The sequence below is a fragment of the Rhincodon typus genome, chromosome 36, assembly GCF_021869965.1.
Source record: "Rhincodon typus isolate 14 chromosome 36, sRhiTyp1.1, whole genome shotgun sequence".
NCBI classification, from domain to species: domain Eukaryota; kingdom Metazoa; phylum Chordata; class Chondrichthyes; order Orectolobiformes; family Rhincodontidae; genus Rhincodon; species Rhincodon typus.
The window spans coordinates 18,635,875-18,659,256 of record NC_063367.1 but is presented as its reverse complement, the minus strand read 5'-3'; the positions used below and the strand labels follow the sequence as shown (position 1 = coordinate 18,659,256).

The window sequence follows — 23,382 nt, the reverse complement described above, 5'->3', positions numbered from 1 at the left end:
AACAAGCCTATCGAGTGTGCGAGACATGATGCAGTGTAGGATATGGCTCAGTTTCAGATGAACTGAAGTTTAGAAAAGATGCGACATTGTCAAGAGAACATTGCAACACTTATCAAACCACAGGTACATTGGAAAGCAAATGTACTTTGTATTTCAAAAAAATACAGTTAACAGCGGCCAAAGTAGGCCCATACTTAGCAAGCGTCACAGACATACAGAGGAACATACAGACACTTTCAATGGCTCAGGTAAAAATTGATAGCAAGGACCCAGGTCTGATTCTCAGTCTGCAAGATATGGATTGATCTCAGATATTACTGCTGTAAGGGCCTTGGTTTTGACTGAATGAGGTCCATTAGTAGCATAGACATATCAGTGATGGAATAACCAGGCTCAACTGTGATACAGCACCAAACAGCTCAGCAGCATTCATAGCCTAGACAGACACATGGACATGATTCAATTATACTGAATTCCAGGTGATGCCTATGAAGATATAATCAGCCTTTTGTACAGGGGAGAAAAGTAGAGCTATTACTTGTGTGGGAAAGTAGATCAGACTGAAAATTGCGACTGTGTATCTCAATCCTTAGTCATTCAATCTACTTTTATTGGGGGAAAGACTAGTCCTGATAATTTTACATTGTTCAGAGCATGAAAACATGTGAACTCAGTAACTATGACAGCAAAGTGAAAATTTAGTTGTTAAAATAAACTGAATTATCAAATAATTTGGAGTAAACATTTTTTCATTATGACTCACCTATTTGCTTGACCAATGCACCGTTAATAATGCTCTACATAACACTATGAACATGAAGGTAACAAATTTATTATTAAAAATCAATCACCAACACCTCCTCAGTCACAAAGAGCAAGGCAATAAACTTGCATTCTGAATTATGCCTGAAAAATACCTGAATTTTCAGCAAAGATAGGATGGAACTGTCTCCAAGGAACAAAGTTTATTTATACTTCATTGTGGATAAGTTCAGACAGTTCTGTTGAAGTACAACTAGAAACTTCATAGTCGCAGGGAAAATGTCACAAAAGGAAATGACAGAAACGAAAGACTGAGTTCCTAACTGGCAGGCAAGTTCCTCGACTCCATTTTCTCTCCCTTGGTCCAGGAACTCCCAACCTACGTCCGTGACACCACCCACCCCCTCCACCTCCTCCAAAACTTCTGATTCCCTGGTCCCCAACACCTCATCTTTACGATGGACGTCCAGTCCCTATACACTTGCATTCCCCATGCAGATGGCCTAAAGGCCCTCCACTTCTTCCTGTCCCGCAGGCCCGACCAGTGCCCCTCCACTGACACCCTCATCCGCTTAGCTGAACTCGTCCTCACCCTTAACAACTTCTCTTTCAATTCCTCCCACTTCCTACAGACAAAGGGGGTGGCGGCCATGGGTACCCTCATGGGCCCAAGCTATGCCTGCCTCTTTGTAGGATACATGGAACAATCCCTCTTCCATAGCTACACTGGCCCTATCCCCCACCTCTTCCTCTGTTACATCGATGACTGTATCGGCACCACCTCGTGCTCCCACGAGGAGCTTGAACAGTTCATCCACTTCACCAACACCTTCCACCCCAACCTTAAGTTCACCTGGACCATCTCCGATACCTCTCTCTGCTTCCAGGACCTCTCTGTTTCCATCTCTGGCAACCACCTGGAAACCAATATCCATTTCAAGCCCACCAACTCCCACAGCTACCGAGAATACACCTCCTCTCACCCACCTTTCTGCAAAAATGCCATCCCCATTCCCAATTCCTTCGCCTCCGCCGCATCTGCTCCTGAGATGAGGCATTCCACTCCCGGACATTCCAGATGTCCTCGTTTCTCAAGGACCGCAACTTCCCTTCCACAGTGGTCGAAAACGCCCTCGACCATGTCTCTCGCATTTCCGGCAACTCATCCCTCACATCCCCTCCCTGCAATAACAACCAAAACAGAATCCCCCTCGTCCTCACGTACCACCCCACATCCGACCTCCGGATCCAACGCATCATCCTCCGACACTTCCACCATCTGCAATCTGACCCCACTACCAAAGACACTTTTCCCTCCCCACCCTTATCTGCTTTCCGGGGGGATCACTCTCTCCGTGACTCCCTTGTCTGCTCCACACTCCCCTCCAGCCCCACCTCACCTGCACTTTTCCCTGCAACCACAGGAAGTGCTACACCTGCCCTCTCACCCCTTTCCCAGGCCACAAGAAGACCTTCCACATCAAGCAGATGTTCACCTGCACATCTGCTAATGTGGTATACAGTATCCGCTGTTCTTGTTGTGGCCTCCTCTACATCGGGGAAACCAAGCGGAGACTTGGGGACCACTTTGTTGAACACCTATGCTCAGTTCGCGACAAATGACTGCACCTCCCAGTCGTGAACCATTTCAACTCCCCCTCCCACTCCTTGGATGACATGTCCATACTGGGCCTCCTCCAGTGCCACAACGATGCCACCTGAAGGTTGCAGGAACAGCATCTCATTTCACTTGGGAACCCTGCAGCCCAGTGGTATCAACGTGGACTTCACAAGTTTCAAAATCTCCCCTCCCCCGACCACATCCCAAAACCAGCCCAGCTCGTCCCCGCCTCCCTAACCTGTCCTTCCTCTCACCTATCCGCTCCTCCCACCTCAAGCCCCACCCCCATCTCCTACCTACTAGCCTCATCCCGCCTCCTTGACCTGTCCGTCCTCCCTGGACTGACCTACCCCCTCCCTAACTCCTCATCTTTACTGCCTCCAACCCCGCCTCTTTGACCTGTCTGTCTCTTCTCCACCTATCTTCTCCTTTATCCATCTTCTATCCGCCTCCCCCTCTCTCCCTATTTATTTCAGAATCCCCTTCTCCTCTCCCATTTCTGAAGAAGGGTCTAGACCCGAAACGTCAGCTTTCCTGCTCCTCTGATGCTGCTTGGCCTGCTGTGTTCATCCAGCTCTACACCTTGTTATATCAGATTCTCCAGAATCGTTGCATCCTTCTTTCTAACTTCTTTAATGGGCTGTGGTGAGAGTTACCAGGTAATGTAACAAGAACATTCAAAATGACCATCCCTCAAAGACTTGAATTTCATCACACTGGAAACTTCAGTTAATAGGGTTAAGGAGAATCCAAACAGATTTTATAAATACATTAAGAACAAAAGGGTAACTAGGGAGAGAATAGGGCCCCTTAAAGATCAGCAAGACCACCTATATGTGAAACCTTAGGAGATGGGGGAAGATATTAAATGAGTATTTTGCATCAGTTTACTGTGGAGAAGGATATGCAAGATACAAAGCGTGGGGAAATAAAGAGCAATATCTTGAAAAATGTCCATATTACACAGGTGGTGGTGCTGGGCGTCTTAAAACGCATTAATGTGAATAAATCCCTGGAACCTGATCAGGTGTACCCTGGAACTCTGTGGGAAGCTAGGGAAGAGATTGCTGGGCCCCTTGCTGAGATATTTGTATCATCGATAGCCAATGGCAAGGTGCTGGAGGACTGGAGGTTGACTAACGTGGTGCCACTATTGAAAAAAGATGGTAAGAAAAAGCCAGCAAACCATAGACCATGAGATAACAAGGTTTAGAGCTGGATGAACACAACAGGCCAAGCAGCATCAGAGGAGCAGGAAAGCTGACGTTTCGTGTCTGGACCCTTCTTCAGAAATGGGGGAGGGGAAGGGGATTCTGAAATAAATAGAGAGAGAGGGGAAGGCGATGGAAGATGGATAAAGGAGCAGATAGGTGGAGAGGAGACGGACAGGTCAAGGAGGCAGGGATGGAACCAGTAAAGGTGAGTGTAGTTGGGGATTTTGGGTGGGGGCTGGTCTGTCGAGGGAAGACAGACAGGTCAAGGAGGTGGGAATGAGGCTAGTCGGTAGGAGGTCGGGGTGGGGGTTTAGGTGGGAGGAGTGGATAGGTGGGAGAAAGGACGGACAGGTTAGGGAGGCAGGAACGAGCTGGGCTGGTTTTGGGATGCGGTCGGGGGCGGGGAGATTTTGAAGCTTGTGAAGTCCACATTGATACCATTGAGCTGCAGGGTTCCCAAGCGAAATATGAGGTGCTGTTCCTGCAACCTTCAGGTGGCATCATTGTGGCACTGGAGGAGGCCTAGGATGGACATGTCGTCCAAGGAGTGGGAGGGGGAGTTGAAGTGGTTCGCGTCTGGAAGGTGCAATCGTTTGTCGCGAACATCCGCCTCCCCCTCGCTTTCTATTTATTTCAGAATCCCCTTCCCCTCCCCCATTTCTGAAGAAGGGTCCAGACCCGAAACGTCAGCTTTCCTGCTCCTCTGATGCTGCTTGGCCTGCTATGTTCATCCAGCTCTACACCTTGTTATCTCAGATTCTCCAGCATCGGCAGTTCCTACTATCTCTGAACTATAGAGCATTGAGCCTGACATCGGTGGTGGGCAAGTTGTTGGAGAGAATCCTGAGGGACAGGATTTACATATATTTGAAAGGGCAAGGACTGATTAGGGATAGTCAACATGGCTTTGTGTGTGGGATAGAGTGTCTCACAAACTTGAGTTTTTTGAAGAATTAACAAAGAGGATTGATGAGGGCAGAGCGGTGGACATGATCTATACGGACTTCAGTAAAGCATTCAACAAGGTTCCTCATGGTAGACTGTTTAGCAAGGTCAGATTACATGGAAAGAGGGAGAACTAGCCATTTAGATACAGAACTGGCTCGAAGGTAGAAGACAGAGGGTATAGTGGAGGGTTGCTTTTCAGACTGGAGGCCTGTGACCAGTGGTGTGCCACAAGGATCAGTGCTGGGTCCACTGCTTTTTGTCACTTACATAAATGATTTGGATGTGAACATAGGAGGTATGGTTAATAAGTTTGCAGATGACACCAAAATTGAAGGTACAGTGGACAGCGAATGTGGTTAGATCAGAGTACAACAGGATCTTGGTCAGACAGGCCAATGAGCTGAGGAGTGACAGATGGAGTTTAACTTAAATAGATGTGAGGTGCTGCATTTTGGAAGGCAAAATCAGAATAGGACTTATACATTTTAAGCTAAGTGTCTCGGAGTGTTGCTGAACAAAGAGACCTTGGATTGCAGGTTCATAGTTCCTTGAAAGTGGAGTCACAGGTAGATAGGATAGTGAAGGCAGCATTTGGTATGCTTGCTGTTATTGGTCAGTGCATTGAGTTTAGACATTGGGAGGTCATGTTGCAGCTGTACAGGACATCGGTTAGGCCACGATTGGAATACTGCGTGCAATTCTGGTCTCCCTGCTATAGCAAAGATGTTGTGAAACCTAAAAGGGTTCAGAAAAATTTACAAAGATGTTGCCAGGGTTGGAGGGTTTGAGCTAAAGGGAGAGGCTGAATAGACTGGCGCTATTTTCCCTGGACCGTTGGAGGCTGAGGGGTGACCTTATAGAGGTTGATAAAATCATGAGGGGCATGGATAGGGTAATTGGAAAGGTCTTTTCCCCAGGGTGGGACAGTCCACAACTAGAGGGCATAGGTTTAAGGTGAGAGGGGAAAGATTTAAAAGGGACCTAAGGGGCAACATTTTCATGCAGAAGGTGGTGCGTGTATGGAATGAGCTGCCAGAGGAAGTGGTGCAGACTGGTACAATTATAATATTTAAAAGGCATCTGGATGGGTATATGAATAGGAAGGGTTTAGAGGCTTATGGGCTAAATGCTGGCAAATGGGACTAGGTCGGATTGGAATTTCTGATTGGCACGGACAAGCTGGACCGAAGGGTCTGTTTCCGTGCCAAATGACTCTATAATCAGTTCAAATGCTCACAGAAGCAATTTGCTTGGGTTGTTAGCAGAATTGCCATGGTTTTAAGATCACATGTTACCAACAGGTTGTAGTTGGAAGATCTGTTACCTTAGACTCCAAAATCTTTGCATTCAGAGAATAGCTGGAAGGATTGAGTACCTTTTGAACAAAGGACACTCAAACTTAAATTGTATCTTTGCTGTGCTTTAAAAAAAAAAATGTTAACTTCGCTGAGAGCACAGATTGAACTGAAAACAGTGGTAGTTCAGAATCATTACTTTAAGCCAGTGGGAAATCTCACATTTAAAATTTTTTTGATGGAAGACTAAATTTCCGCCAATTATTCCCTACCCACTTTTAGCATGACCTTCCCCGTTTCAGGAATTTTACTATTCCAAGGTTGTCTCATTTCTCACATTACATTCCCAGAATATTTGCAGACACTGTGACAAAGCCAGACATTTTCCAGTTGGTACTGTGTTGTGGCGAAAAACAAGTTTACTTTTGGCAGCTTTTTTTTGGAGGGGAGAGGAAAGAGATTGGGGCATGTGGAATCAAACCTTTTTTGATTGCTAATTTTAGATATCAGAAATTTTTAAATTTGACTAATCTCTCAAAAAAATACCATTACTGAAGATTCTTATAAACTAAAAGGAAGAATGTAAATATTAATACAAAAGTTATATTAACACTTACTAGCAAATGGAACTCCATACAATCATGCAAAAATATAAAATGTACAGGAAGATGTCAGGCACCAAAGCTCATTAACATTATATGACATTAAAACAAACAATTTATGATCCTGCTGGCCTTTAGATACATGCCCTCAGCCTCCACCGCTCCAGAAAGGAGATTTGATAGAAGTCTATAAAATTATGAGATGCATAGATGCAGCTGATGGTCAGAATCTTTTTCCTAGAGTTGGAATGTCTGATACTGGGGGGTTATGGATTTAAGGTGAGTGGAGGAAATTTCAAAGGAGATGTGAAGGACGAGTTTTTCTACACAGAGCGTGGTAGGAGCCTGGAACGCAATGCCGGGTTGTTTAAGGAACTTTTAGATAAGCACATGAATATGCACGGAATGGAGGGATACAGACCAAGGGCAAGCAAAAGGGATTAGATTAGTTTAATTTGGTATCGTGTGCTGTAAAGTTTTATGTTCTATGTGAATTAAGCAGACATAACTCGTCTGCTTAAATTTTCTTGAGCTCTTCTAAAGATAGACATTTGTTGAAATTGTTGAAGCAAAACTAAGACAAAAGCAATCAAATATGATAAAAGCGACAGACCACAGCTGACTTGGGTGGGTTAAGAACATCACTCCCGTGCAGCTGTAAAGTTCAAGAATCTGTCTGAACAAAATAATTGCTGTTTGACCGTGTCAATTTCAAAAAAAAAACAAAAAATTTGAATTCCCTACCAATATTTTAAGGCTGAGTGTAAACTAATTTAGAAATATCCAAACGTGTTTCTGGACAAAGGTTAATTGACATCCAGACACCTGATTACTTAAAATGACTTTAAGAGTTAGCATATTGAACTGCACAATAATTGCATTAATTTTGCTATTTTGTATTGCAAGAATTTGTAAACTGGAACCTGTACACACCTAGGGATTCCTGAATTCATCCAATTTTTAACCAGCCCAAAACCAGATTTCTGGAGAGGATGATTTACTGCTACATTAGAACAATTGTTTGTATTAATATTGTACCTTTAAATAGAGCAACTTCTTAAAGTGCTTCATGGAGATTTAACAAGGCTAAAGTAAATGCCAAGCCAAAGGAATAGATAAATTTAACTTTAACTGCTTCTGTCCTGAAAATCCCAAACACAGAGATACAGCAGGAAACTGATTGGTCGCAGTGAAAATTGGGCAAGGCAGGATTAACTGAAGTGACACCTGAGGTGGCAACATCCAAGGCAATTGTGAAATTAACAATATTTTCAAGACTGAATTTTGTAGTTTACATTTAAAGCATTTTAATAGTGTGGAAAATGGACTAAGTAAAATATTTTATCAATAAGCAGTTGCAAAGCATCCAAAATGGAAACTACAGTTAAGCACTTAAGACCACCTAGACAGAAACGCTGAGGTAAGCTGCCAAATCCTGTACCTAATAGCCACAGTTAATGAACCTAAATTTTTAAAGTAAAGTTGCATCTTCGCTCCTGTACTCAAAGGCACTTATTCAATTATGTGTTATTAATTATACTTAAACTTTAAGGAATTTGATCCTGCACTGTAATTCAAAACACATGTGAATTCTCAATATTGTATGAGGCAGGAAAAAGAAAGCTCCCCTTAAATTGTGCAAGTTGAAGTGCGAGTGGTTATATTCCCAAAGGAGAGGCAATCAAATGTCTGTTTCTTTGCCTTATCCCTAGAGCTGTCTGTTGCGCAGTTAAGTCTCTGACGTTACTAATCATATAGATGCAGGCGGCAGATAGATAATTCCAAAGCGTACTTGCTGCAGCAGTACCCAAGCACCAAATACTAACATATCCACATTCCCCTTTATAAGGAGATCATTACAGACTCTTGGTAGCACAGTACTTTCCAAGAGTAGTGAAACATTGACTTTCTATTGTATTTGCATTACTCTCTCTACTGACGTGTAACTGCAAGGAGAAAGACTTATGGGCACATTTCATTTAACTGGTCCTAAACACTTCTACAGGTTATTCAAGGAGAAAGTCTGCTGGCTTTCAACCTTTGAAATATTGAACTTGGCTCGATATTTCTCTCTTCAATTTCACGCAATAATCATCACCTTTGTACAGAAGCACAAAGTCATCTTGCACGTTTGGGAGGGGCAGAAAAAATAGAAGGTCAATGATTAACCACCAGAATAAGAGTAAAGCCTCTCTTTGGCTTTAACAGGCAAGGACAGGCCATTCACCCAGCAGGCCCTTGGTGGTGGCTATGTGACACAAAACCCTTTTTCCTAACCATCTAACCTAAGCACTCTATTCCCTTCTGCCTCATGTATTTACTCAGCTTCCCTTAACTTACTGAGATTCTGTCCAGTTTTCCATGAAAGTTACAAATTTGTTGCTTTTGCTATGGTTTTTTGGTGACTAGATTTTGGTACATTAAAGGGTAGTAACTATGTGGAGTGCTCACCTTGATTGCATATTGGTTATGAAGGTCCTTAGCGTAGGAAGCTGTGTAGTAAACTGCATCACCTGCCTCACAGCAAGGTTTATCACTTGTCAGTCTGAAGTCTGACCAGTTGTCCAGTCCAAAGCGAAGCTGGTTCTTTTGGCCCTCCATAAACCTGTCCTCACATTTAGCTGCCAGTTTCCGCAGTGAGTCTGTATGGAGGTTTCGAATCTTCATGATCACCTCCTCTTTGTTCTCAATCCCTTTGTACAGTGTGTGCCTTTGTGGTTTTTGTATACTTTTACCAGGTCTCTGAGGAATACGAATCTTCTCTGAGAGTGAATCCAAGCTGTTTGAGTACCCCTCCTTACTGCTGCTCATAGTGAGGCTGCATGTACTGTTGACTGTTGATGATGCTCTGGCCTTTGTCATCGACTTGCTCACTGCTCGTTCCAGTGAGTCGCCTGACTCATTGTCACAGAGTCTGGCATCTGAACTTAGTGAGGAACAAGCACTTGATGCATCCCAGTTTGCATCCCCAGGATACTCTATGTCGTACAATGGATTTGCCAAGTTCACATTGTGTCCAGAATTTCTTCCGTCTATCTTTTTCTGGGCATAGTCCTTTGATGTGGGATCAGTATTCGCACGGATTATGGTCTTCTTTGGAAGAGGTGGTGGTGTTGGCTGACTCTCTGACATGGTTTCCTGTTCTGTAGATCCCACAAATGCAATGGCATCATCTGAAGCTCCTTTTACTTGTCTTGGCTGCTTCAGGGGTATCATGTTGGCCCGCGATTGCCCTACGCAATCACATAAAAGATGATTTAGTATCATAGTACAATCACCCAACATAGCACACATTTGAGTAAACAAATAACATTTTGGATAGAAAAACACTTTGGATTGAACATACCATGCCTCCGAATGCTAGTTTGAATTCTGATGATCAATTTAAATATTTAGCCTTAGTGGAATTGCAAATAGCAGTTTTGATCAGTGAAACATAATGATCATAAACGTGGTGCACTGGAGTACTGTCCAGTTACAGTTCATTCTCCTGCTTTTAGTGAATGAAAACCTTTACACTTCAGACCTACTCTCACCGATCCATAAAAATAATCAAGCAAGAGGCAGCACTTGAAGATTTTTAGACTAGTAGATTAATATACTGCTGTCTGACACATCATCAACTGTACAATAACTTCAATTTAATTGGGGCTTATTTGATTCTTATCCCATTTTCTCTCTTTACTTGTTTGCAAGGAGCAATTACCCTCTATGTAGCACATAGATTTATGTTTGGCAAAATTAATTCAATCTATGCTAGAATCAACAATGCAGTAAGATTGGTTCCAGAGAAAGACAGGAAGAACCAGTTTTGGTTACTGTTGTGAACAATGAATCTAAGATTATTCAACTACAACCAGACATTGGGCAAAAATGGTTAGTTACGGAGTTAGTTAAAAAGTGAATTACATGACGATGATGATTTTAATGTAGCAGATATGCCATAAATATATTTAAATTCTTTTTTTGAGTGTAACTACCCGTGCCTGGGCAAACTAAGGACTGCAGCTTCACAAAGGCAAACTGCAAGTGCTTAAAACAAAACCATGAACTAAAATATTTTCACAAAAGGTTCTCTGAAAGGCTACATTCAAGAAATAGACATCTGCATATATGGTTCACTATGCTGACATTTAATTTGATTGCATTTATTTGCAAAATGTTTTTTACTGCATGGAATGTGATTTTGAAGTGATATTTCATTCTCCTGTAGATTATGACCAGTCAATATTCCTCTATATCAGAAATCAGTGGTTTAGTGCAGGCCAGCATTTTCAAATTCAAAATTTCTACCAACAAGTAGTACATATCTAATCCAGTCTGAATAATAAACATTCTTCTCACAGGCATTTGCAATTAGATTATTAAAGGGGACCAGCACATTAACGCAACAAACATTTCATACATTACAGGAATCACTAGAGTCAGGGAGGACTCGAAGATGACTACGTAACACCCCTGCCCCTCTGCCTTCTTAAACAGAAGACAGGAAACTATATGCCTGTTAGCCTGACCTCGGTCATTGGTAAGATTTGAGGGTACACTATTAAAGATGATATCATGGAGTATTTGGTAAAATAGGACTGAGTCAGTACAGCTTCATCTAGGGCAGGTCATGCCTGACAAATCTGTTTTAATTCTTTGAGGAGGTAACAAGCAAGTTAGACAAAAGGAAAGGCAGTGGACATGATTTATTTGGATTTCCAGAAGGCCTCTGACAAGGTGCTGCATAGGAGGATGCCAAATAAGTTGAGCTCATTATGTTAAAGTTGCTGGAAAAGCTCAGCAGGTAGGAAGGGTCACCAGACCTGAAACGTTAACTCTGTTTTCTCCTTCACAGATGCTGCCAGACCTGCTGAGCTTTTCCAGCAACTTTGTTTTTGTTCCTGATTTATAGCATCCGCAGTTCTTTTGGTTTTTATGTTAGGGGCAAGGTGCTGGCATAGATAGAGGATTGGCTGACTGGCAGAAGGCAGAGAGTAGGGGTAAAGGGGTCTTTTTTAGGTTTGCAGCCAGGTGACGAGTAGACTTTCACAGCAGTCCTCGTTGGGACCACAACTATTCACACCATACATTAGTGATCTGGACGAAGGATCAGAGGATATTGTTGCTAAGTTTGCAGAAGACACAAAGATAGGTGGAAGAATGTTGGTGAGGCCTCTTCTGGAAATGATGTTTCCACTAGTAGGAGAGGCTAGGACCTGAGGGCACAGCCTCAGACCGAAGGGATGACCCTTTAGAACTAAGATGAGGAGAAATTTCTTCAGCCAGCAAGTGGTTAATCTGTAGAACTCATTGCTGCAGAGGGCTGTGGAGTTATCGAGTGTATTTAAAGACAGAGATAGAGAAGTTCTCGATTGGCAAGGAAATCAAGAGTTATGGGGAGATGGCGGGAGAATGGAGTTGAGAAACGTATCAGTCATGATCGAATAGCAGAACAGACTTGATGGGATAAACGGCCTAATTCTGCTCTTGTATCTTTCTGTCTAATACTTCAAAAGTAAGATGTGGCTGTGATACATATCACTGCATTACAAAGGGCCCAAGACAAAATAATTTTCTACTATGGGACAGCAATTCTACCCATTAAACAATTTCAGTTACACCCAAACTTTGCGTTCTTAATCAAAACCTCAAAATATGAAAGAAGAGGGCTTTGTATGAAGAAAGTAGCATTTATCTAAATAAACTGGATGTTCCATACAAAATATACTTGTTACTGTTAAGGATGAAAATTGAATAGACTTCAAAATCACCCCCACCCTCGGAAGTTATAAATCCTTCCAGGGCAGCTTTGGGGATCTGATCCTTTACCAGGCAGAAACACACAGCATGAATGATGATCAGCTAATCTGTCATTGAGAACTCATTTCCCACTCTGTTTCAGATGGTTCTACAAGACAGTGCTTCAGGAAGCTCAGCTTGGTTAAGATTCTGTTTTAGCTAGCTAAATGCCATTATTATCTCTGCACTAAGTTAAACATCGCCTAGTCCTTGGCCTTGCCAATGATAAGCTCTTTGGAGCTCCAGGGGTTGAGGTAAGTGGGCTGTGTTCCTCTAGAGTGCTCTCGTTAAACATCAACTGATCGCAATAAATACCGTTAATACAGAATGTGCAAAAAAAGTGTTATTCGCGTGCTTGGCTATGAACCCAATAACTCATTGCAAAAGCCTCAAAACTATTTTAATTAATACTTTAGACAATAAATCCCAGCGATGAATAGTCATCAAAATACAAAAATCATATCTAAACCACATCCACTGGAATCATTCCCACGGTGGAGGCACATCAACCAGATTTAACTAAGAACTAATTTCTGGCCAAAGTTAAGGATTCCAACAATGCAAGGCTTAAGAATCCTGAAGAATATCTCAAAAGATACCATGGAAGGAAATGATTCAATTTCCTAAGAAGATTGATGAAGGCAGAACGGTGGACGTGGTATGGACTTCAGTAAGGCATTTGACAAGGTTCCACATGGCAGACTGGTTAGCAAGGTTAGATCATAGAGAATACAGGGAGAAGTAGCCATTTGAATACAGAACTGGCTCAAAGATAAAAGACAGAGGGTGGTTGTGGAGGGTTGCTTTCAGACTGGAGGCCTGTGATCAGTGGTGTGCCACAAGGATTGGTACTGGATCCACTGATTTTTCTCACTTATATAAATAACATGCATGTGAACATAGGAGGTATAGTTAGTAAGTTTGCAGATGACACTAGAATTGGAGGTGTAGTGCACAGCGAAGAAGATTACCTCGGAGTACAACAGCACCTTGATTGGATGGGCCAATGAGCTGAGGAGTGGCAGATGAAGTTTAATTTACATAAACGGGAGGTGCTGCATTTTGGAAAGGCAAATCAGGTTAGGACTTGTACACTCCATGTTAAGGTCCTGGGGAGTGTTGCTGAACAAAGAAACCTTGGAGTGCAGGTTCATAGTTCCTTGAAAGTGGAGTTGCAGGTAGATAGGATAGTGATGGCTTGCCTCTATTGTTCAATGCATTGAGTATAGGAGTTGGGACGTCATGTTGCAGCTGCACAGGACATTGGCTAGGCCACTTTTGGAATACTGTGCGTAGTTCTGGTCTTCCTGCTATAGGAAAGATGTTGTGAAACTTGAAAGGGTTCAGAAAAGATTTCCAGGGATGTTGGATTTGAGCTATTGGGAGAGGCTGAATAAGGCTGGGGCTATTTTCCTGGAGCATCAGAGGCTGAGGGGTGATCTTATAGAGATTTATAAAATCATGAGGGACATGGATAGGGTAAATAGACAAGGTCTTTTCCGCAGGGTATGGGAGTCAAAAACTAGAGGGCATAGGTTTAAGGTGAGAGGGGAAAGATTTAAAAGGGACCTAAGGGGCAACTTTTTCACACAGAGGGTGGTGTGTGTATGGAATGAGCTGCCAGAGGAATTGGAGGAGGCTGGTACAATTACAACATTGAAAAGGCATCTGGATGGGTAATGAATATGAAGGGTTTAGAGGGATATGGGTCAAATGCTGGCAAATGGGACTGGACTTATCTAGGATATCTGGTGTCATGTCAATAAGACATGGAGAGTGATGATGTATTGGAGATGAGCAGAGGCTAATAGGGGAGTTGGAAACCTGCAGGACCCACTTGAAGAACCCACTATTTAATCAGGAAAAATGTACATATATTACCATGAACAAATACCTGGGAATGGGCACAGTCTCTTCGGATGGTTCTAGATGCCAATCAAGGGAAAATATTAGGAGGTGGGAGTACATTACAGATTCAAAATGAATAAAATGGGGGTGGATGTGCTGTTATAGTACTTGTTAGAGACTTGTGCTGAGTATTTATCTACACCCAGGAAAGGTTTTGATTGAAACAAATTTGAAATAAGTGGAACAAAACTGATTTTCATGATATGAAAATGTGTGTTTGTACCTGGAGATTAATGAGGAACTTAAACAGTTGATAAGAGAATCCAAAATAAGCATGGTCAGATTGCATTTAATCCTTAATAACATGGAGGAAAGATAAGCAAAGCGAGAGATCTGGACAATAATTGGGTTGGTTGTGGTGTTGGAGGGGTTGTGTGCATAGGTAGGTAATTGAATTAACTTTACAGCAAAGGGTGCAGCAACTATTCTGAACTTGGGATGCAACTCAGCCAAGTGGAAAAGCTGGACAGCATGGTGGGACTTACTGTGGAGAAAAGCTGGCTTATGGAAGATATTCTAAGTATTCAAGATTCTTAAAGGGATTGATGAATTGAAACAAATAACCTGCTTGTAATTGCCAGATACTCTAGAAACCTGGAGCACTGGTTCATACTTAAGGGAGAGAAACATCAATAGTTTAGTTTGCTCTATATGGAGATAGAAAAAAATTGGAATGGATAACTCAGGGAAGACATGGAGACATATGGAGGAAATATTTAAGGGGGGATTGGACAGATATCTGACAAAATGGTCAATTGATAGGTAATGCATTAGATTTGGAAGTAGCCAAAAGGATCATGTATTAAGATTGTTTATTCTATTGGTCAATTTACTGTTCCACTCTTACGAATAGTAATTGTTCATTTCAGTGAGAAATAAATTACAATAGCAAGTTATGATCTGTAGTACAAATACTAATTTCCAATTCAAGTTACTCTTCCTGTCATGAAGATACTTTTTCAGGAATTATAATACATCTGTGTTTCCAGATTCTAGCAATTATGTAATCAAAGATGTTCATGCACTTCTCTTTAGATTCTGTCGTCTGCCCTCCACAGCACAGAGGCTCATGACACATAGTAAAGGTAATCCAAATGTAGCCAGGGCCACTGACAGTCCCAGCTCACTCCTCCTCACCTGTGGCCCTCAATAAAGCAGTGGTTCCTGGAGTCTCTGAGCTTCCATCGACAGCCCGCCAGCTCTGTGATTTTGCTGGAGCAAGGATTACATACATATAAAAGAATAAGAAAAATACAGAAAAGGAAGAGAGAGAGAAACAGCAAGATTGGAATAGTGAAACCCTTAACAAAAGTTTAGTAACTAATGTACAAATATTGCAGTTACACCTTACCACTCAGCAATGCCACTTTCAGTAACGATGTCTCACAAGAAATGTTTTTATTTTAAATCCTGACCCAAGGATGAATATTCATAGCATGATCATTTTCAAAATGTTCAGGGAAACAGTCACATTTTGACAGGGCAATGATTTAGCGTTGCCATTGTGCATCAGTGCCTGACCAATGTATTAATAAAAATGAATTTTTGACAAAAAAAAATCAGAATTAAAAAATGTTGGTGGACAACTATAGGAATCATTTGCTAAGCAGAGGAAGTTTTCATGGTGACAGATAAAATTGTTAAAAATAATCTCAGGATTGTTGCAGAACAAGCTGAGAAACTCATATCTGGAACAAATGCAACCATCACTGAATTCCTTCCACAGAAAGGAATGTAGCAGGGTGTTATTATTATTCTGGAATGGATTCTCATGCATGCAGACTAATATTTGATGTATTCTAGATATGACATGCCTTCTGGAAGGTTCTTGTAGTGACTCAACATTTGCCCTATCTAGACCTTTTTTTGGAACAGTCAGTGAAAATGCTGGTTTCTGGCTGACAACTCTGCAGAAACAACTACATTTTGGACACCGCCTGGTATGTGGCTCATTATATAAAATGCACAATTTCCATTCCACCTATTCTAGTTTGGACATGGTAGTGACATTGCATTGGTCAGAAGCGTGCACCATAGGAACGGTTTGAACATGAACAAGGAGTGACTTCATCAGTCATGTGAGGTAATATGTGACGATCAATCAATTGAAACAGCAAAAGAGCTCAGTTGGAATTAGTTCAAACTTTCTTCATTCAGTCCACCATAAGAGCTACGGTTACCCACTGAACAATTAAGCTTGTTTCTTGCATGTTTGCATTTGCAAAAAGAACTGCATACTTATGAGAAAAATGCTCAAAAGCTTTTTCAACTCAGTTCAACATTTTGTAGATGATTAAATCACCTGGGATATGTACATAACTGTGCAGCCATTTTAAAAATGAGCACAATGGTTAGCAGGGTCAGTCAAAATTAACAGGGAAATGTGTTTTGTTTTGTGAAGTAACATTGTATGCTGGAAAGTTCATTTTCCCACAATTGAAAACAAAGATCAATAACAAGCAACAATTTGCAATTACATAGCACATTTAACATCAAAGATATCTCGTGATGTACAGATGACTCAAAGAAAATTAAAATACATAAAAGTACCATCAGTGAACAATTGAGAGTGAGGAAGCGTAACCAAAGAAGTGGCTGAGATCTTGAACTGGTCAGGCATGTAATGAGGAAGAAAGATGCAGGGCTTTTGAGAAGCAGTTTTTTTTGAGAAGCAGTTTTGTAAACTATGTTGAAAGTTATCAAGACTGTCACCAGCAATGGGACAATAATGGGCGTGATACACAATTAGCCTGAGTTGAAGGAATAAATGGTGAAAAGGGAATATAAAGCTAGAGGAAGTTATGAAGATAAGGAGAGTTAGCCCATTAAAAGGGTTTGAAGCCAGAAAAATGATTTTAATTTCAATCTTTTGGGTGAACCCAAATATCAACACTGCAATGGAATTTGGTTACTTTGGGTTCGCTGGGTTAGTATGACAAGACATTAAGGAGTAGTCAAATAATTCAAAAACAATAAGAATTACATTATTTCAAAGCTTAAGACTGGTTGAATGCAACTAGTGGTTATCCTCCAGGAAAGATAAAAGGAGAGGGAACATGGGGTTTCTCTGGAATCAAATGGATTCAAAATGATGTTGGGGAGGTGGTGACATAGTGGTAGTGTCACCGGCCTCGCAATCGGGAACCCAGGCTAATGTCCTGGAGATGGGGGCTCAAATCCCGTCATAGCAAGTGGTTAAGTAAGAATTCAATTTTTAAAAAACCCAGAATTTAAAAAAGATCTAGCATAATGACAACTGTGTAGCCCCTGTTGATTGTTGTAAATATCCATCTGGATCACTAATGTCCTTTAGGGAAAGAAATATGCCATTTTTGCTTGGTCTGGCCAACATGGAGCTTCAGACCCACTGAAATGTGGGGTGACTATTGTGTGCCCTCCGAAATAACCCAGCAATCCACTCACTTACACAGCAATTATGATAGGGCAATAAATGCTAACCTTACCAGTGATGCCCACATCCCACAAGCAAAGGAAGACTGGAACTGAGTCGATCTTCCAAGGTAGACGCAATATGGGGACATCTGAACCAGCCAGGTCCACAGAAGACAATCGATACTTACAGATCAGCCACACTAACTGGGCAGGGTCCAGGAAAATTAAACTCCCACCATGGGCTGATTTTTTTTTTTCCCATTTGGCTACAAAAAGTCCTGAACATATCAACAGTCGATTGTCCTGGCTGGAATAGCAGCAGGAATCTATCCGGTGTGCTGTGCAATATTAAACCTGAACAAGATCAGGATTCTTAAATTTTGGCTCTTTCCAGTTCCTGGCCAAGCTCTAGATATTGTATAAGTGAGATTTCCCTCTACAGGAATGTATGTTTCATCAGATATATGGAAATTCTACAACTATGACTTTCAAGGTTTGGAGATTTTCAACACTCTTTCAGCTTTTCATTGGTGTTAGATACCCAGCTGATCAAAGAAAAAAAAATTCACAGAGATATGTAATAGTCATAGGGACTCATTCTTGCAGCTTTCTTTAGATCTTATGTATTAGGATAGGAAAATTTTACATTTGGTAAAAGTCTGAAGTGTTCCCATGTTAATTACAGAAGTTTGTTTACTTTAAAAAGAAAACCGTTTTTAAACTAAGAAAATCGTTGACTGAAAGGCATATTTGAATGATGTTACAGAAGTTAGATTTTTCACAAGACAGAGTGAGAAGAAAGAATTTATAAACATATTCTTTATCTGTACTCATGCATCCCATTGGTTAAGAATCAACTTTGTCTAAACTCGTAATTCTCAAACAAAAGACAGCCTCATAACCTGCAAGACAGTAACCAATTATTTAGTACGGTTCTAAAAACTAGAACACGATGAATGAAAGCCGAATCTGAAACAATGAAGGTGCTCCTGCTGTGCAGTTAACGTGTTGAAAGTGCACATTCCTGCCATATCACCATAGCTTTTCTTTCCTCACCCAGTGTCTACATTGGTTTGTTGAACACTTTCAGCATTTTTTCTTAGTATAATGGACAAAGTTAAAATGTTACAGTCCTACCTTTAACTGAACCCAGAAATCATCAAGCAAGGAACTTGAAAGAAAGAGGTGCCGTCATGTTGGCCCTCTTTACACGGTACAGCATTTGATAGGGCGTTTAAGCTTTAATCTAATCTCTTCCTGTTCGTTCTACCTAAACAGGATTGCCCACATTACAGCTGCATTCCTCACTCTGTAATTTACAATACTTACTGGCAGCCAGCAGGGACACTCATATCAATTAAACATTTGTTTTGCACATACATAGCTACAGTCTGAGGCTCAATTGATGAATTTTAAATCTGGCCAATTTGGAAAATGCAACAAGCCTACAGTAAAGAAAAAGGATAAATCAAACCTTCTTCCTCCCCCACACCTTGCTACCAACTTTGTTGGCTCTTACCCAAATTACTATAAGTAGCGCTGATACTTTCATCAGTGGATTCACTGCCTGCGTCCTTATCGTCCTGAGATCCTGCATTGACCAGCATCAAAGTCATTGTACCAGGCGTCTCTTGGTTCGTTGATGCAGATCTTTGAACTTCTGATACTTGTGGTGGCATGTCTTCAACGGTCACCTCACCCGGAAGGCTGCTTGAATAAAACAAAGTTTTCCTTCAGTCTTCATTATTAATAAAATGCCATACGTAATTTATTGGTCTAACAAAAGTCAGCCATTTATCTTGAATACTGCACTCCAAAAATATTTCTAAGTTCTACCTCACCATGTGTTGGAAAAAATGCACAACCTAAGCACAGTATGTGTTAAAATTATTAAGTAAAGACTTGCAAGAACTTGTTAGTTCAAAGATCCCTGGGCAATGTTAGCTTCATTTTACAGACTCTTCAGTTAATCTTGTTGCAGGCCACAATCCAGCAGAACAGGTTCTTTACCTTTATGTAGCCACAGAGAAAGAGCAAATCCTAATTTTAAATACATAATTTATCACAATTTCTACAGGGCACCATACCACAACAAAGGTTTATGCTTAACTAAGGTGTGTCCGAATTGGTAACCATGAAAAGCCTTTGGTGTTTACAACGCAGTTGGTCAAAGTACCAACAACTTAAACCAAAATTCTCAATGTGCTCTCAAGCCCCGAAGAACACATGAAAAGATCATTCCTGGGACAATTTATTATTCCTTTTTGCTTCCAACTGTCACTTCGGAATCCTCTTGAAATTGTTCGTTACAAACTGAATTGCAATTCATGAATTTCAAGTCAGCATAAAAACAGCAAAAAGCATCAGGTACGACAGCTCTCACTTCCTTAAAACAGAAGTTTCAACTCTTAACTTACCTACTGAAATCACTCACACAACTCCCCATTGAAACAAGTGTTTTGAATTTGCTTCTTAACTTCATAAACATGCTTTGAAAGCAGTTGATTAATTCAGAGCTCTAAAGCTCTGCAACAGTGATATCATCAGCCAGACCTTCCTACCTAGGGCTGAAAACCTGCCAACACACTCTACCTATAGTATATCGAGGTCACTGAACTGACTCAGACTTATTAACACTTACAGAGCTGTTGCATTCAACTTACTTTCACAGAATCCCATTCAACACTGTTACAGTGTAAAACAAAACAAGTGTAAAACTTAGCACCAAACTAAGAGACTCAATCAATATCTGCAAACCTATTTTTAAATTTGAATGTAAATCATGCAAATACTCTTTCCCAATTACAGCCACAGTTTCTTACTACATAGAGCAAGTGAAAACAAATGTGCCAGTTTAGAATTGTATCTGAAAATCAAAATGAACTTTTCAAGTCTGCCTTTTGGAAAAACAGGAACATCTACAAAAGAACTTTTTTTTTGCTCTTTCTTAGTTTGGAAGCTGTCTCTCTCCACCGTACTTTTTGTACTTTTCACTCACAGATAATAAATAGCCATTTTGGACATGTTGTACTCTCCTTCTTCACCCAAAATTATTACAATCTCCCACAATTGTGGCATGAGTAAATGAAAGAGAATCAAGCAACTCATTCCATGGCTTAGAGCTGCTGTGCACAGCAATGATTGGTATTTCATACACTGTTCCTTTGCAGTAGAGCTGGGAGGGTAGATTATGTACTGTACCGCTACTGCCTGCCTTTCCAGGTAGTTACGTGGAGAATAGGTGGGGCAAATCTGTCGTATTTATCATGCTTGATTGTTTTGCAGGTGCTCTCTCTTAGAAAGCACACATGATAGATCCACAGCCAATAGTTATTTGAATAGCCGTTTTGGACATATAACTGACAAAGTTACAACTCTCAAGATACCCTACGAGGAGACGTCTTTTAACAAGGGAATAGAAACATTTAGGTGACAAAATTATTTGAAAGGTGGCAAAAAAGTTACGCAGTATCACAAACTACAAAAAGCAACCTAACATTCTCAATGCACTACTTAACTACACAAAGGCAGAATGTTGCTGTAATATTTGGACTCCAGAGTTCCTTGTACTCTACAGTTTCAAATTTCAAAACACAGGAGTGCATATTTAGGACAAATAGCCAAAGCAATGAACTCTGTTGTAAAAAAAAATACAAAACCTGTTGGATAGTTTTTTTTAAATGGGATGTGGGATCATTGGCTTGGCCAGCATTTATTGCCCATCCCTAATCACCCTAATTGTGGGTGTGGAGTCACACGTCAGCCAGACCAGGTAAGGACAGCAGATTTCCTTCCCTAAAGGACATTAGTGAAACAGATTTTTTAAAATGACAATGGTTACATGGTCATCATTAGGCAAGCTTTTAATTCCAAATTTTTATCGAGTTCAAATTTCATTGGTGGGATTTGAACCCCCATGTTCCTAGAACATTACCTGGGTTTTACTAGTCCAGTGACGTTACCACTTCAGCACTGCCTCTTTGGAAGAGATAGAGCGACTGAACATCTATTTATATGAATTTTCACAATTTCAAGACATCCCAAAATGTTTTACAACTATTTGATGTGTAACCACTGTTTTCATTTTGGAAAAGTGTTAGCCAGATTTATGCACAGAAAGCACTGCAATCAGCAGTCAGATAAATGAGTGGGTAATTTGTTTTAGGAATACTGATTGAAGACTAAATATTGGCAAGGACATGAAAAAAGATTCCCGGTTTTGTTTAAATAGTTCAATGGGATATTTGAGTGTCCACTGGGAAGGCAGACTGGGTCTTTGTTTAACATCTTCTTCAAATAATATCAGCTCCAACAGTGCAGCACTCCAGTTTTAATTATCCACTAATTTCTGGAGTAGGGATTGAATGCACAACCAACCGACTAAAAGTCAAGGGTGCTTCAATTAGCCCAGACTAAAACCTATGTAATGTGTGTACAGGAATATAGAAATGTGTACAAGAATATAGTTATTAACTTATAACCTCAGTGCCAAGCACAGGAGAGCAGTTCTTTTCTTTGGTAGATCATCCGATTTGGGTATCTCATTTTGCTACTACTTTTCTTAGTCATTGTGAGATCAAGCTGTCCCAACTAAAACAGGGAAGCTGAGATGTAGGGTGTATACTGCATATATATTTCACAATTATTTTTAAACTAACAATTGTTAAAAATGATCAATTAAGATTTCAGTTTATCAGTACTCAATTTTTCAAGCAATGCTGCTTCCAACTATGCACAGTGTTACTGTTGAGATGCACAAGTACATAGTCATGCGGGCTTTACTCTATGATAAATACTGTCTGCAAAACACCTTAAAAATTGGAAGATTGACTACATACAATATATCCTTAAGAAACTGAGATGGGAAAGCTTAATTTTACAGAACCTTGAAGGTCAGTGCATCACTATGAATGTGATTACATGTGAGGATTATCATATTAATCACCTTTTCATTCAAATACATATTGTACTCTGCTCCTTGCAACTATTTCACAATATACACAGAGCTACACATTAATATTTGTCATAAGTCAGTAATCGGAAGTCACTGAGACAGAAGGCAAGTTATACATGTACTCATCAATCTTGAGTTCTTTGAAAGTTCCAAAGAATTAAAAGCAAATTTGTTGTTTAAAATGTAATCTGACAACAGATATTTATTTGTTTCAGTTGGATACTTAAAACTGGCACATACTCATAAATAAATTCTATGATTAAGTTTCAAAAACACATGAAAACTTGAATAAATCAATAGTTTATCTCCATTCTAAAATTTTTCTTTTCCCACATCTGCAGCATCTTGTTGTCAGCAATGTGCTGATATCAATTTTGACTCACTGACAGTTTCTACCATTGGGATATAATCAGACAATGTAGTCATTCGGAATCACCTGATGTTACCATAGCATGCAGACTTCAAATAAAAAGCTCAAAGGTAGATTTTAACTCTTAAATGATCATTTAAAGCTGTCAATCATCCAGACATGACAGCAGCGAGGAGGACTGTTCCATTTCAAGGCCTGGCACATGTTTGAATAAAACCTGCAAGTAGCCCATCCCAAACAAGTGCCCTATTGCAACTAACCATATTTAGTGCAATACTGGTTGCCCCATAGAAAGTCTAGTCCAGGTTCAGGCGTTGGAGAGGTGGTGGCAAAGAGGCAACTTGAGGTTGAGCAGACAGCATTATTTCTGGAACTCAGAGTAGCAACCCTGCTCAACAGCAATTTACATTTCTACAGAGATAGTAGGAACTGCCGATGCTGGAGAATCTGAGATAACAAGGTGTAGAGCTGGATGAACACAGCTGGCCAAGCAGCAGAGGAGCAGGAAAGCTGACGTTTCAGGTCTGGACC

General features: G+C 40.7%; 1 protein-coding gene across 3 annotated transcripts in view; it reads right to left on the bottom strand.

Moving 5' to 3' along the window:
• peak1 (pseudopodium-enriched atypical kinase 1) overlaps positions 1-23,382 on the bottom strand; it is a 176,262-nt gene that overhangs the window by 4,742 nt on the left and 148,138 nt on the right. Inside the window, exons 4-6 of one of the 3 annotated variants that reach the window (XM_048617181.1) lie at positions 19,047-19,237; positions 15,272-15,346; positions 8,894-9,675 (exon numbers count right to left, since the gene is read on the bottom strand). In XM_048617181.1, the coding sequence (XP_048473138.1) occupies positions 8,894-9,675; positions 15,272-15,346; positions 19,047-19,237 (1,048 nt within the window). The remainder of the gene's footprint in view (positions 1-8,893; positions 9,676-15,271; positions 15,347-19,046; positions 19,238-23,382) is intronic. The other 2 variants (XM_048617182.1, XM_048617183.1) reach the window with 2 other exon arrangements.